Genomic DNA, 14000 nt, shown 5'->3' with positions numbered 1-14000 from the left:
AGGGACACTTTGGAGGACTTTCATTCATAGGGTCGCCATGCACGGGAAGGCACTGAACGCCCCCTGCAGATCTGCTGGCCGTGTTGGGAGGCGCCGCGCCCTCCCGGCCAGCAGGTGGCAGCAGCGCGCGGGCCTTTGGCCCTCCCCGGCTTCCGTCCGCCTCCTCTCGCCGCTGCGGGGGGAAGCGGCGTCTTCTGGCCACGTGGGCCGCGATGGTGCCGGGCTGGTCGGCGGCGGCGGCTCTCCTCTGCTGGGGCTGCTGCTGGTGGGCCTGCCCGGCTCGGGCCTCCGAGGACATCGTGGTGGGCTGCGGCGGCTTCGTCAAGTCCGACGTGGAGATCAACTACTCCCTCATCGAGGCGAGTTGCCGGCGGCCTGCCTTGCAAGGGGGTCGTAGGGGTCACACAGCTGGGAGGGAACCCACCAGGGTCATGTAGGCCGACCCCCCCCCGCTGCACAATGCAGGGAATTCGCAACTGCCTCCCTCCCCCCACCCCATGCCCAGAAGATTCCCTGCATTGTGCAGGGGGTTGGGCTAGATGACCCTAGTGGGTCCCTTCCAATTCTACGACCTTAAGCAGACCATGAGAAGGAGGACACCTTGGCCATCTTCTGGGCATGGAGTAGGGGGTCACTGGGGATATGTGTGGGGGGAGGCAGTTGTGAGTTTCCTGCATTGTGCAAGGGGTTGGGCTAGATGACCCTGGGGGGTCCCTCCCAACGCTGTGATTCTAAGATGGCCAAGAGGCCCTCTCTCTCATCATCTGCTTCTTCCCATAGAATCACAGAGTTGGGAGGTACCTCCAGGGTCATCTAGTCCAACCCCCTGCACAATGCAGGGAACTCAACTGCCTCCTGGACACATATCCCCAGTGATCCCCTACTCCATGCCCAGAAGATGGCCAAGGTGCCCTCCCTCTCATGGTCTGCTTAAGGCCATAGAATTGGAAGGAATCCACTAGGGTCATCTAGTCCAACCCCCTGTACAATGCAGGGAATTCACGACCACCTCCCCCCCACACCCATAGTGACCCCCTACCCCATGCCCAGTAGTTGGCCAAGGTGCCCTCCCTCTCATGGTCTGCCTAAGGTCACAGAATCATAGAGTTAGGAGGGACCCACCAGGGTCATCTAGTCCAATCCCCTGCACCATGCAAGGAATTCACAACTCCCACACCCACAGTGATCCATACTTCATGCCCAGAAGATGCCCAAGGTGCCCTCCCTCTCATCATCTCACCCCCAGTGACCCCTACTCCATGCCCAGAAGATGCCCAAGATGCCCTCCCTGTCATGGTCTGCTTAAGGTCCTAGAATAATAGAGTTGGAAGGGACAAACAGGGTTCATCTAGTCCAATCCCCCGCACAATGCAGGGAATTGACAACTGCCTCTCCCCACCCCCAGTGATCCCCTACTCCATGCCCAGAAAGTGGCCAAGATGCCCTCCCTTTTGTGATCTGCCTAAGGTCATGGAATCATAGAGTTGGAAGGTACCCACCAGGGGCATCTAGTCCAACCCCCCCCCTGCACAACGCAGGAAAATCACAACTACCTCCCCCACACACACACCCAGTGACCCCTACTCCATGCCCAGAAGATGGCCAAGGTGCCCTCCCTCTTCCAAAGAGGCATTGGCTGGGCGGACCAAGATCAACCAGTTCTTCATATTCAGCTTGCACTGTGGTTGCAAGTCTTTAACATTTAAAAACTGCCAGAGTCTTGTGAAACGTTCTCTGTGGAGCAACATTCAGGCCCAACCTGAAACAGAAACATTACGCTGTTTGTCAGCCGCTTCAGATCTCCCCTCAGGGAGAAAAGTGGGGTGTGTGTGTTTAAATAAAATAAACGCTTCTGCCTCCTCCAAAGCTCAGATACGAGACACCCACCCACACCTCTTCCCTGAGTTTTCTGTGGCTGTGGGGGAGAGGTATCTCGTGTTTCACAGGGCTGTGGAGCAGGCAGAAACTGTGTCATAGTCAGCATCTGATTAGGATCTGAGAGTCCCATGTGCAAATCCCCATGGAAATTTGATGGGCAACCGTGGGCCAGTTGATCTCTTGCAGTCTAACCTACCTTGCAGGAGTGATGTAAAGATAAAAATGGAAGGGGGAAGAACAATATTGTAAGCTGCTTTGGGTCCTCAAATGGAAGGAAAATGGTGTATAAGTGTGGGAACAGAACACATGAACCTGCCTTATACTGAATCAGACTCTTGGTCCATCAAAGTCAGTATTGCCTACTCAGACCGGCAGCGGCTCTCCAGGGTCTCAGGCAGAGGTCTTTCACATCACCTACTTGCCCGGTCCCTATAACTGGAGATGCCAGGGATTGAACCTGGGACCCTTCTGCATGCCAAGCAGAGGCTCTACCACTGAGCCACAGCCCCGCCCCAGAATATCAGTAAAGCCATGAACACACGAAGCTGCCTTCTACTGAATCAGACCCTTGGTCCATCAATGTCAGTATTGTCTACTTGGACCGGCAGCGGCTCTCCAGGGTCTCAGGTATGCCTAATGTGTCTGTGTTGGTTTTCTACACTTATGTTTTAATAGAAGACACTCTTGCATTTCTGGGGTGGAAGCAGGTATTTCTTGCTTTTGTAAATCTGCACGGTCGGTGACTTCATGCTTGGCCAGTGCAACAATATCTTCACTTCCACGGTTTTATTTTGCTTTGCAGATTAAATTGTACACGAAGCACGGGACCCTGAAATACCAAACTGACTGTGCTCCCAATAATGGCTACTTCATGATTCCTCTGTATGACAAGGTAACCGATACTGTACCTGATACAAATGCATCTCTCTTTATATCTTGATTGTGTCACTAATAGCAAAGCCTGAATGCAAAATATATCCTTTTCCTTTTATTATTAAGCTTGTGTGGCCGAATGTCTTAAGCATAAAACCAGTACACCGCAACAAATCAAAACAGACAAAACAAATCAAAACAGACAAACCAGTATAACATGACAAGGCAAAGAGAAAAAAAACACACCAGATCAATAAAATACACGTAACACATAAAGTATGCAACACATTAAAAATAATATGTAACAATGGGTGTCTGTTGTGGGGAGGGGGAGGGAAGGTGAGTGTAAGCCAGTTTGATTCTTCCTTAAGTGATAGAGAAAGTCGGCATATTAAAAACCAACTCTTCTTCTTCTTAAAAATGTCAGTGGCTGATTTTCTGTGAAGAAGGAAATGGCTGGATTTTACAGTAACGGTGACATTCTTTGTGTTCTCTTCTTTTAGGGGGATTTTGTCCTTAAAATTGAACCTCCCCTAGGGTGGAGCTTTGGTATGTACCTGTTGTTAGAAATAATTCTCTGTACTGCTTTACGTTAAGCAGGGCTGTAACAGTTAGAGTGGTTCCTCAGTGGAATAGGCTTCCTTGGGAGGTGGTGAGCGCTCCTTCCCTGGAGGTTTTTAAGCAGAGGTTAGATGGCCATCTGTCAGCAGTGCTGATTCTGTGACCTTAGGCAGATGATGAGAGGGAGGGCATCTTGACCATCTTCTGAGCATGGAGGAGGGGTCACTGGGGGTATGTGGGGGGGAGGTAGTTGTGAATTTCCTGCGTTGTGCAGGGGGGTTGGACTAGATGACCCTGGTGGTCCCTTCCAACTCTGTGTTTCTATGACCTCTTGAAACTTGGAAGCTGCTGTGAGGTTGACGAAGGAGGACGCTGCACACTCTGACCGTTTCCCCCCCATTTGTTTCTGTCCTTTCTTCCAGAGCCAACCAGTGTGGACATCCACGTGGACGGCATCAGTGACATTTGCACTAAAGGAGGCGACATTAATTTTGTGTTCACAGGCTTCTCTGTGAATGGGAAGGTAAGCCACCTTTTCCTCGATTTACTGCCGCTTGCCTGTGGAGGCGGGGCGGCAGTAGGGCGCTGTGCGGCTTGGGCTTGAAGTTGAAACGGTGCCGCCTTAACTCTGGCAGGTTCTCAGCCGAGGTCAAGATCTGGGCCCTGCTGGTGTCCTGGTTGCCCTGAAGAACGCCGGCTCAGAGGTGGCAATTCAAGCGACAGTGACTCATCCAGGAGGGAAGTGAGTATGAATGGTCTAATCAGGGTTACAAGCCCGAAGTCAGCTTTGCATCTGTCGCCATATGTATGAATATATGAAGCTGTCTTATACTGAACCAGACCCCTGGTGCATCAAAGTTAGTATTGTCTACTTAGACCGGCAGCAGCTCTCCAGGGTCTCAGGCAGAGGTCTTTAACGTCAGCTACTTGCCTAGTCCCTTTAACTGGAGATGCCGGGGATTGAACCTGGGACCTTCTACATGCCAAGCAGATGCTTTACCACTGAGCAACGGCCCCTCCCCAGAACATAAGCAAAGCCATGAACACATGAAGCTGCCTTATACTGAACCAGACCCCTGGTGCATCAAAGTTAGTATTGTCTACTTAGACCGGCAGCAGCTCTCCAGGGTCTCAGGCAGAGGTCTTTCACATCATCTACCTGCCTAGTCCCTTTAACTGGAGATGCCAGGGATTGAACCTGGGACCCTTCTTCATGCCAAGCAGAGGCTCTACCACTGAGCCACAGCCCCTCCCCTGTATTTTATTGGTTGGCGTGGTGCTCGTCTGACTTTCTAGACCTAGGGCCCACTGAGCTGTGAGCATGTGACAGGGAAGTCATGCGACACTGGAGTGATGGTGCAGAAAAAAATGGATCCAGGGTATGACATCGGTGATGTTAAGGACGGGACTGTGAATAGCGCTCCAAGAGAATCGGGAACACAGGCCAAGTTCTGAGAGGTGCATTGTAGTGCAGAGCAAGCCAAGCGGTTAGAAGAAGAAGAGTTAGTTTTTGTATGCCGGCTTTCTCTGCCACTTAAGGAAGAATCAAGGCGGCTTACAATCACCTTCCCTTCCCCTCCCCACAACCGAGACTGTCAGGTAGGAGAGGCTGAGAGAGTTCAGAAAGAACTGTGACTTGCCCAAGGTCACCCAGCTGGCTTCATGTGTGGGAGCGCCGAAACCAACCCTGTTCTCCAGATTGGAGTTCACCACTCATGTGAGGAGTGGGGAATCAAACACTGGTCTCCAGATTAGAGTACTCTGTTCTTAACCACTACACCCCGCTGGCTCTCTTAGAGGCTCGGAGGAAATACCTCCACCGCTGAGTGATGTTGCCTCACTGTCCTGCTGTTCTTCTCAGCACGCATGCCAAGAGCAGTCTGAGGCATGGCGCTCTTGCTGTTTGTGCCGCAAGCCCTTCCAAATGGGAAAAAAATGGCACTGCTGTAGGGCAGGGGTGTCAAACTCATTTGTTATGAGGGCCGGATATGACATAAATGTCACTTGGTTGGGCCAGGTCATGCCTCGCCAGCCCAGACTGAGAGGGGTGTGCGTGCGTGGCTGGCTCGCGGGCCGAATAAGAGCTCTCCAGGGGCCGGAGCCGGCCCTTGGGCCTTATGTTTGACACCCCAGCTGTAGGGTTTTTTCCTGCCTCTGGGCTGAAGACCACCGTGCTAGATTACAGAGCTGCAGTTGCATGTGAATAGATTGTCAAGAAAAGATAGGGTGGAAATGCTTAACGACGGTCACTCAGCATCCGAATCCGTTTCCCCTTCTTCAGGTTCATCTTTTTCAAAGTGCTTCCTGGAGAATATGAGATCTTTGCTTCTCATCCGACCTGGACGCTGAAAGAGGTGGGTGCTGGCGCAGGTAGAACTATAAAGGAGGTGTTGTCAAGTGGAAGCTGACGATGCCGTTGTCTGGCTGTCAGACAGTTTCTTTTGGTTCTTGTAGGTTATCCGGGCTGTGTAACCGTGGTCTTTTTATTTTCTTTCCTGACGTTTCGCCAGCAGCTGTGGCAGGCATCTTCAGAGGAGTAACACTGACTCTCAGTGTTACTCCTCTCTGAAGATGCCTGCCACAGCTGCTGGCGAAACGTCAGGAAAGAAAATAACAAGACCACGGTTATACAGCCCGGATAACCTACAGGAACCAATGAACTCTGACCGTGAAAGCCTTCGACAATAGTTTCTTTTGGATTTGTTCTTTTTGTGTGTGCATTTTGCTGTTATTTGGTATATATTCAGACGACCCCACAAGGGTGTTGCAGTTGGGTGCGGTCACACTCACCCTGTTTCTCCGCTCTAGGCAAGCACAACTGTGCGGGTGACCAATTCCAATGCTCATGCCTCCGACCCTCTCGTCGTCGCCGGTTATAACGTCTCAGGGTCCGTCCGAAGCGATGGAGAGCCCATGAAAGGCGTCATGTTCCTTCTTTTCTCCTCTTCGGTAACCAAAGAGGTAGGTAGGGACGTTTTCCAAAAGGATTTTTATTCCTCAGACAGGTGGGAGCAGGTGCGGCTAACCAGTCAGCCTTACTTTTTCTCGTACAAGTTTTTAGATATTTAACTTGACTCGCAGAGGATCAAATTGGGGCGCTGACTTATAATTAAGCCCGTGTTTCAGTGTATGTAAGGTTTCCACCATAATGTTTCCAGGCCTCATACAAGGTGTTTGACCTTTAAACCCCTAAATAGGTGAACTGGGTCCAGAATATCTTGGGAACATATAGCACCCCCTCCTGCCTCGCATTCAGATCTGCCACTTCTCTCTACTTTTGTTATTTATTTTTCATGGATGCTATTTTGCATCCATTATTTTGCTCTGCTCACGACCTGAGTTCGATCCCGACGGAAGTCGGTTCCAGGTAGCCGGCTCAAGGTTTACTCCACCTTGCATCCTTCCGAGGTCGATAAAACGAGTACCCAGCTTGCTGAGGGTAAAGGGAAGACGACTGGGGAAGGCATTGGCAAACCACCCTGTAAACAAAGTCTGCCTGGTAAACATTGGGATGTGATGTGACCAAATGGGTCAGGAATGACCCGGTGCTTGCACAGGGGACCTTTACCTACCTTTTTATTTTGCATTATGTGAAAGCTGCATCGGGGCTGAAAGGCAGCGTGCCCCCATTAATTAAATCAATATAAATCTCGATGTGCAGATTAAAAAAAATCATTGGAGTAGCCAGTTTGTGTGAGCCAGACATGGATTAGTGATTTTTGTGATGCTCGCTGGCTGTGATCTGTGATGACATTCTGTCCTATCTGTTACATTACTCGTGCGAGTGGAGGGCTCTTGTGGATGCCTGTCTCGTTTTAGCCAGCGTAGTGTAGTGGTTAAGAGCGGTGGTTTGGAGCAGTGGACTCTGATCTGGAGAACCGGGCTTCGATTCCCCTCTCCTCCACATGAGCAGCGGAGGCTAATCTGGTGAACCGGGTTGGTTTCCTCACTCCTACACATGAAGCCAGCTGGGTGACCTTGGGCTAGTCACAGTTCTCTTAGAGCTCTCTCAGCCCCACCTACCTCACAGGGTGTCTGTTGTGGGGAGGGGAAGGGAAGGTGATTGTAAGCCGGTTTGAGTCTCCCTTAAGTGGTAGAGAAAGTCGGCATATAAAAACCAACTCTTCTTCTTCTACAGGACATTATGGGATGCAAAACAGCTCCAGTGGATGGCTTCCCACCAAGGGAGGATTCTCTCACCTATCTGTGCAGCGTCATCTCCAGAGAGGATGGCTCCTTCACCTTCCTCTCTTTGCCCAGTGGGAAATACACCGTGGTAGGTAACAGAGATGCTTTCGTTCCTCCATAAGATTCTCCCCTTCAAAGTGGCATATTCAGGGTGGTGTGACTTCGTGGTGGGTGATACTGAGAAGGCAAATGTGTTTTCACACCTGAGGTGACTGTTCTGTTTTGCTTTAGCTAGTTAAGGAATTTGGAATTGCTTAACAAATGGATAATGGTAGGCAAAAGATTGAATGCATGGAGCAGCCTTATATTGTGTTAGACCAAAACTCCCGTCCCTGTTCCTGCTTACTGTATAGTAAGCCTGGTTCATCTTGCTCAGCCGCCTGTCTCCCCTGACCGAGGGTTTTTACATACTTCATTGTTGCCTCTGGACCTGATACTGTGTAACTTGTGGTTTTATTGGAATTTTAAATGGTAATTTATATGTATTGGTATTATTATTAATCAACTGTACAAGATTTTGTTTATACTGGTTGTAAGCTCCCCCGAGCCTGACCTTGGTTGGGGAGGGCTGGGAAATTAATCTAATTAATAATAATAATAGATCTGTCAAGATCAGTCTTCTTTCCTCTGATGGGCACTGGCTCTCCAGGGTCTCAGACAGGGGTCTTTCTCATTGTCTTCTGCCTTGGAGATGCTGGGGCCTGAACCTGGGACCTTTCTTGCAAATCATAGAATCACAGAGTTGGGAGGGACCACCAGGGTCATCTAGTCCAACACCCTCCATAATGCAGGAAATTCCAAACTACCTTCCCCCCCCACACCCCCAGTGACCTCTACCCCATGCCCAGAAGATGCCCAAGATGCCCTCCCCTCCCATGAACTGCCTACTGTCATAGAATCAGCCTTGCTGACAGATGGCCATCTAGCCTCTGCTTAAAATCCTCCAGGGAAGGAGAGCTCACCACCTCCCGAGGAAGCCTGTTCAACTGAGGGACTGCTCTAACTGTTAGGAAATTCTTCCTAATGTCTAGACGGAAAAGGAGATGCCCTCCCACTGAGCCACTGATTGTCGTCGTCCCCATTCCTCCCTCTGGTAACATGTTGGATTATCAGGTTCTTGTTTTTTAAGAAAGAAAATAACACCGGGCATTGCTCTCCCTAAGAATTTTATCTCTGGTCCTTAAAGGACTTCCTTACTGTAAGCCTCATGAAATAATGGATGAACGCTTTCAATGCGGAAATATATGGTCCTTGAAATTGCTTTGAAGTTTCCTGGAAGGGTTTGGTATCTCATTGGGAGAGACGCTTTAAAATCTGTACTTAAAAAAAAAAATCTTTTCAGATACCCTTTTACAGGGGAGAGAGAATTACGTTTGACGTCGCACCAGCCAGGCTGGACTTTACAGTAGAGCACGACAGTTTGAAAATCGAGGTAAGCTTATTTTGTTTTTGTTTTCTTCAAGCCATGTTATGTATGATGGATCAAGGGGGGAGAAAAGCACACGAAGGCTCAGGTGCCTCAGTTACGATCTCTCGGAGTTGGGAAAGGTCTGTACCGAACACATGAGACCCCTTCCAAAAAGGAAAGGCAATTGGGGGATGCTCTGCCAGCTTGGAAGGCTTGAAGAGGGGAGCGGACATGTTCGTGGAGGAGAGGGCTATCCATGGCTGCTAGTCAAAATGGATACCAGTCATGATGAATACTTGTTCTCTCTAGTATCAGAGGAGCAGGCCTGTTATATTAGGTGCTGTGGAACACAGACAGGGTAATGCTGCTGCAGTCGTCTTGTTTGGGGGCTTCCTAGAGGCCCCTGGTTGGCCACTGTGAACAGACTGCTGGACTTGATGGACCTTGGTCTGATCCAGCAGGGCCTGCCTGCCTGCCTGCCTGCCTTCCTTCCTTCCTTCCTTCCTTCCTTCCTTCCTTCCTTCCTTCCTTCCTTCCTTCCTTCCTTCCTTCCTTCCTTCCTTCCTTCCTTCCTTCCTTCCTTCCTTCCTCCCTCCCTCCCTCCCTCCCTCCCTCCCTCCCTCCCTCCCTCCCTCCCTCCCTCCCTCCCTCCCTCCCTTCCCTCCCTCCCTTCCTTCCTTCCTTCTCTTTAGTATCAGAGGAGCATGCCGATGCTATTAGGTGCTGCAGGACACAGGCAGGATAATGCTGCTGCAGTCGTCTTGTTTGTGGGCTTCCTAGAAGCCACTGTATGAACAGACTGCTGAACGGCCTTGGTCTGATCCAGCATGGGTATTATTACGTTCTTATGTTCCTTTTCTTCCAGCCCGTTTTTCATGTCATGGGCTTCTCAGTGACAGGCAGAGTTTTGAACAGCCCTGAAGGTGAAGGAGTTGGGGACGCAACTGTGACGTTGAATAACCAGATAAAAGGTATGTGGCAGTCGTTTTTGGCAGTCCGTGGGCCTGAGGAGGGGCTGGAAGGGGTTTGAGCAATACCTGTCACATGTTATCCCTCCATTTCTCCAAGGAGCTCAGAAGTCGCGTATGCAGCTCTCCCCTTCTCTGTGACATCCTCGCGACAACCCTGTGAAATAAGTTAGGCTGCAGGAAAGCGAGTAACTCAAGGTCACCCAGTGAGCTAACAGAGTAGGGGCGGAAATTCTTGAAGAGCCTCTGGCTGGATTTTTTGAAATGTTATGATTTTATGTTGTGTGTTTTGTTTTTTTGTAAGCTGCCTTGGACAGGTTCTCTGTAGGAAAAAAAAAAAGGTAAAGGTCCCCTGTGCAAGCACCGGGTCATTCCTGACCCAAGGGGTGACGTCAAATCCCGGCGTTTCCTAGGCAGACTTTTGTTTATGGGGTGGTTTGCCAGTGCCTTCCCCAGTCACCTTCCCTTTACCCCCAGCAAGCTGGGGACTCATTTGACCGACCTCGGAAGGATGGAAGGCTGAGTCAACCTTGAGCCGGCTACCTGAAACGGACTTCCGTTGGAATCTAACTCAGGTTGTGAGCAGAGCTTGGACTGCAGTACTGCAGCTTACCACTCTGCGCCATGGGGCTCTCTGTCGAGGCAGCATAGATATTTTCCAAATAGATAAATAATTCAGTGCAATCATCTGTGTATTACAGTTTCATGCCTCCTCTGCACCTTTTAAGCCAACGATGCAAGATATATTCCTGACACCTTCCTTCCTTTTTCTTTATTAAAGTCGCCACCAAGTCCGACGGCTCTTTCCGCCTCGAGAACATCACAACCGGCACCTACACCATTCAAGCGCAGAAAGAGCACCTCTTCTTTGAGACTCTCACGGTGAAGATCGCCCCCAACACTCCCCAGCTAGCCGACATAGTAGCCGCAGAGTGAGTCTCATTTGAGAAGGAGCAAGGTTGAAGGGCAGAGCTTTGGCAGAGCCAAGCGTTTTAGGGTGGATGTGTGTCAAATGCCGTCAAGTCACAGCCAACTTAAGGCAACTCAGTAGGGTTTTCAAGGCAAGAGACTAACAGAGGTAGTTTGCCATTGCCTTCCTCTGCATAACAATCCTGGCATTCCTTTTGAAATGTAGTGTTGGAGGAGAGTGTTATGGATCCCGTGGATGGCCAAAAAAACAAATCATTGTATTATAGATCAAATCAAGCCTGAACTGACCCTAGAAGTAAAAATGACTAAACCGAGGCTGTCGTATTTTGGTCACATGAGAAGACAAGGGTCACTAGAGAAGACAATCGTGATAGGAAAAGTTGAGGGCAGCAGGAAAGGAGGAAGACCCAACAAGAGATGGATTGACTCAATAAAGGAAGCCACAGCCCTCAATTTGCAAGATCTGAGCAAGGCTGTCAAAGATAGGACATTTAGGAAGACTTTGGTTCATAGGGTCGCCATGTGTTGGAAGCGACTTGACGGCACTTAACACAAACACACACATTTCTTGGTGGTCTCCCGTCCAACTACTGATCTGGGCTTCTGAGATCTGACGAGATCAGGCTAGCCTGGGCCATCCGGGCCAGGGCTTTGGGGAGGATACAGTTGGGAATTTGGGACCCAACCATTTTTGTGTATGGAAATGCAACAGGGGACCGAGGGATAATTGGAAATGGGGATTCAGGTGGATGAGCTGAAGAGCTGCAGGAAGGATTTCAGCCAAAGGGCCAGTTTTTATTGACTGTACACTGGACAAACAAAGAATAGTGCTGGAATGTTCAGCCATGAAGAGGCCTGATGGGTTCCTCTGAGTCCCCCAGATACAATCTGGACATAATCCGTGCACCCCATGAAAACAAATTATCGTATTATTCCGTGTATAAGATGCCCCCATGTATAAGATGACCCCTATTTTTTTTAACCCCAAATTAAGAAAAAAAATAGGGATCGTCTTATACATGGGGGCGAAAGAGGCCCATCGCCCTGGCCGGCCAGCGGCCAGCGTTCAAACCGGTTGCGGCCCACTCCGCCCGTCAGCGGTCAGCCAGGGCGACAGGCCTCTTTTGCCGCTAGCTCTCTTGCCCGCATGTCAGCTGATGGGCGGGGAAGAGGGAGTGGCGAAAGAGGCCCGTCGCCCTGTCTGGCCAGCATCCAGTGTTCAAACTGGTCGCCGGCTGGCGGCATTCCTTGTATAAGACAACCCCCAATTTTAAGGCAAATATTTTAAGAAAAAAACATCGTCTTATACACGGGAAAATACAGTACATAACTTGTGTGGCTCGTGGATATCCTTGAAGGTTCTGTGGGTATGACTATACCAAACTCTCCTATCCGTAACCCTCCTCTCCATTTTTCAATAGGTTCAGTGTCTGTGGGCAGATATCGGTAACCCGCTTCCCTGACTCGATCAAGCAGATTAACAAATACAAGGTGACCATGTTGCCCCAAGACAAGGACAAAGCCCTGATGGTGACGACGGAAACTGACCCTCACGGAGCGTTTTGCTTCCGGGCAAAATCAGGCACCTACCTCGTTCAGGTAGGAAGGACTACCTGCACATAGATTCCCTTGCCAAAACAATCCAGTCTGGCTTCTCAGGGATGTCAGTGTTAATTTCTTAGATGGAAACTCTGTTGATATAATTTCAAGCCGTTGGTTCTGGTTCGACCTTCTGGGGCAACAGTAAACAACTCGGCACCCTCCTCTATATGACAGCCCCTCAAGTACTTGAAGATGGTTATTACATCCCCTCTCAGTCTTCTCCTCTTCAGGCTAAACATACCCAGCTCCTTCAGCCTTTCCTCACAGGACTTGGTCTCCAGACCCCTCCCCATCTTTGTTGCCCTCCTCTGGACCCGTTCCAGCTTGTCTACATCTTTCTTAAAGTGGGGTGCCCAAAACTGAACACAATAGAAGGGTCTTGAGCAGCTGAAAAAAAAATGCGTCTCATCTCAGGGAACCTTGTCTGTGGCATTCCCTTTCACATGAAGGTAACCTTTCCTGCCATCCTGTGTCCGGTAGGTCATCGTTCCCGAAGCAGAAAGCCGAGCTGGTCTTTCTTTGAAGCCCAAAACGTTTCCCGTGACTGTTGCTGCCAAACCGGTGATGGATTTAATCTTCTTCCAGTTCCTGGCCTCAGTTTCTGGGAAAATCACTTGCTTGGGTAAGGTGTGTCTCAGTAAACGTGCTCAGGCCCCTTTACGTGTTCTTGTAGCTGGCTGAAGATGTAGGTCTCATAAAGCTGCAGCCTTCTGTTGATGGAATTGGCCTCCGCCTGACACCCACTCATCCCTTTTGTCTCCTCCCCAGATACTTGTGGCGAACTCGTCGTAGCTCTGCAGTCTGTGAACCGGCAGGGAGAAAAACGGAGCCTCCAGCTTACTTCCAAGACCAACTCCGTCAGTTTCGTCTTCGATATGGTGCTTCCGGGCAAATATAAAAGTAAGGGTCCCTTCTTGGGACGCTTCACTCCCTGTCCCGCCCTATGTACTCCCAGTCTTTCTAAGGATGTGGGTGTGAAATCTCAAATTCTACGTGTAATCTCAAGTCTCAGCCGGACCCATGGTGACCTCATTGGGTTTTTAAGGCAAGAGACTAACAGCGGTGGTTTGCCATTGCCAACGCTATGATTCTATGATTCTGAGATCGGGCTAGCCTGAACCGTCCGTGTCAGGGCTTCTCCAGATTAGAAGGGGATTGTCACGTCTGTGTTTAGGTTGTCCTTTATGCTTTGGCCCAGTTTGCTTTGGCCCAGTGCTTTTTTATTATGGTTTATAACGAAATCCAATCGGGCATCATTGAATTCACCACCTTACTGACCTTGTAGTGAGCATCGTCCGCGAAGACTGGTGCTGGAAGAACAAATCCTTGGAACTTGAAGTTCTGGAAGATGACGTGTCAGGAATTGAGTTCCGGCAGACTGGGTACATGCTACGCTGTTCCCTTTCTCATGCGATTACCTTGGTAGGTGCAGCCAATCTGGATGATGTATGTACTTGCCAGTGACAGCTGAGCCCACTTTGTACAGAGGGGTTCTCATCTTGGGTGCCCGTTGCCTCTGAAGACAAGCCAGACTTCTCCAGCGTGGCATAGTGGTTAGGAGCGGCGGAGTCTGATCTGGAGAACCGGGTTTG

At 50.0% G+C, this 14000-nt stretch overlaps 1 protein-coding gene across 1 annotated transcript in view; it reads left to right on the top strand.

Moving 5' to 3' along the window:
• Positions 1 to 37: 37 nt before the first annotated feature.
• NOMO1 (NODAL modulator 1) overlaps positions 38 to 14000 on the top strand; it is a 29932-nt gene continuing 15969 nt past the window's right edge. Inside the window, 16 exon segments of the mRNA XM_056866560.1 lie at positions 38 to 273; positions 275 to 359; positions 2681 to 2770; positions 3255 to 3300; positions 3735 to 3835; positions 3948 to 4054; positions 5594 to 5666; positions 6121 to 6273; positions 7451 to 7588; positions 8843 to 8932; positions 9774 to 9879; positions 10658 to 10808; positions 12228 to 12405; positions 12889 to 13030; positions 13177 to 13308; positions 13694 to 13830. Of these exon segments, the coding sequence (XP_056722538.1) occupies positions 38 to 273; positions 275 to 359; positions 2681 to 2770; positions 3255 to 3300; positions 3735 to 3835; positions 3948 to 4054; positions 5594 to 5666; positions 6121 to 6273; positions 7451 to 7588; positions 8843 to 8932; positions 9774 to 9879; positions 10658 to 10808; positions 12228 to 12405; positions 12889 to 13030; positions 13177 to 13308; positions 13694 to 13830 (1965 nt within the window).

The sequence above is a fragment of the Euleptes europaea genome, chromosome 21 (genome assembly GCF_029931775.1).
Source record: "Euleptes europaea isolate rEulEur1 chromosome 21, rEulEur1.hap1, whole genome shotgun sequence".
Classification (NCBI taxonomy): domain Eukaryota; kingdom Metazoa; phylum Chordata; class Lepidosauria; order Squamata; family Sphaerodactylidae; genus Euleptes; species Euleptes europaea.
The sequence above is the reverse complement of the archived record's forward strand: the minus strand, read 5'-3'. Positions and strand labels throughout refer to the sequence as shown.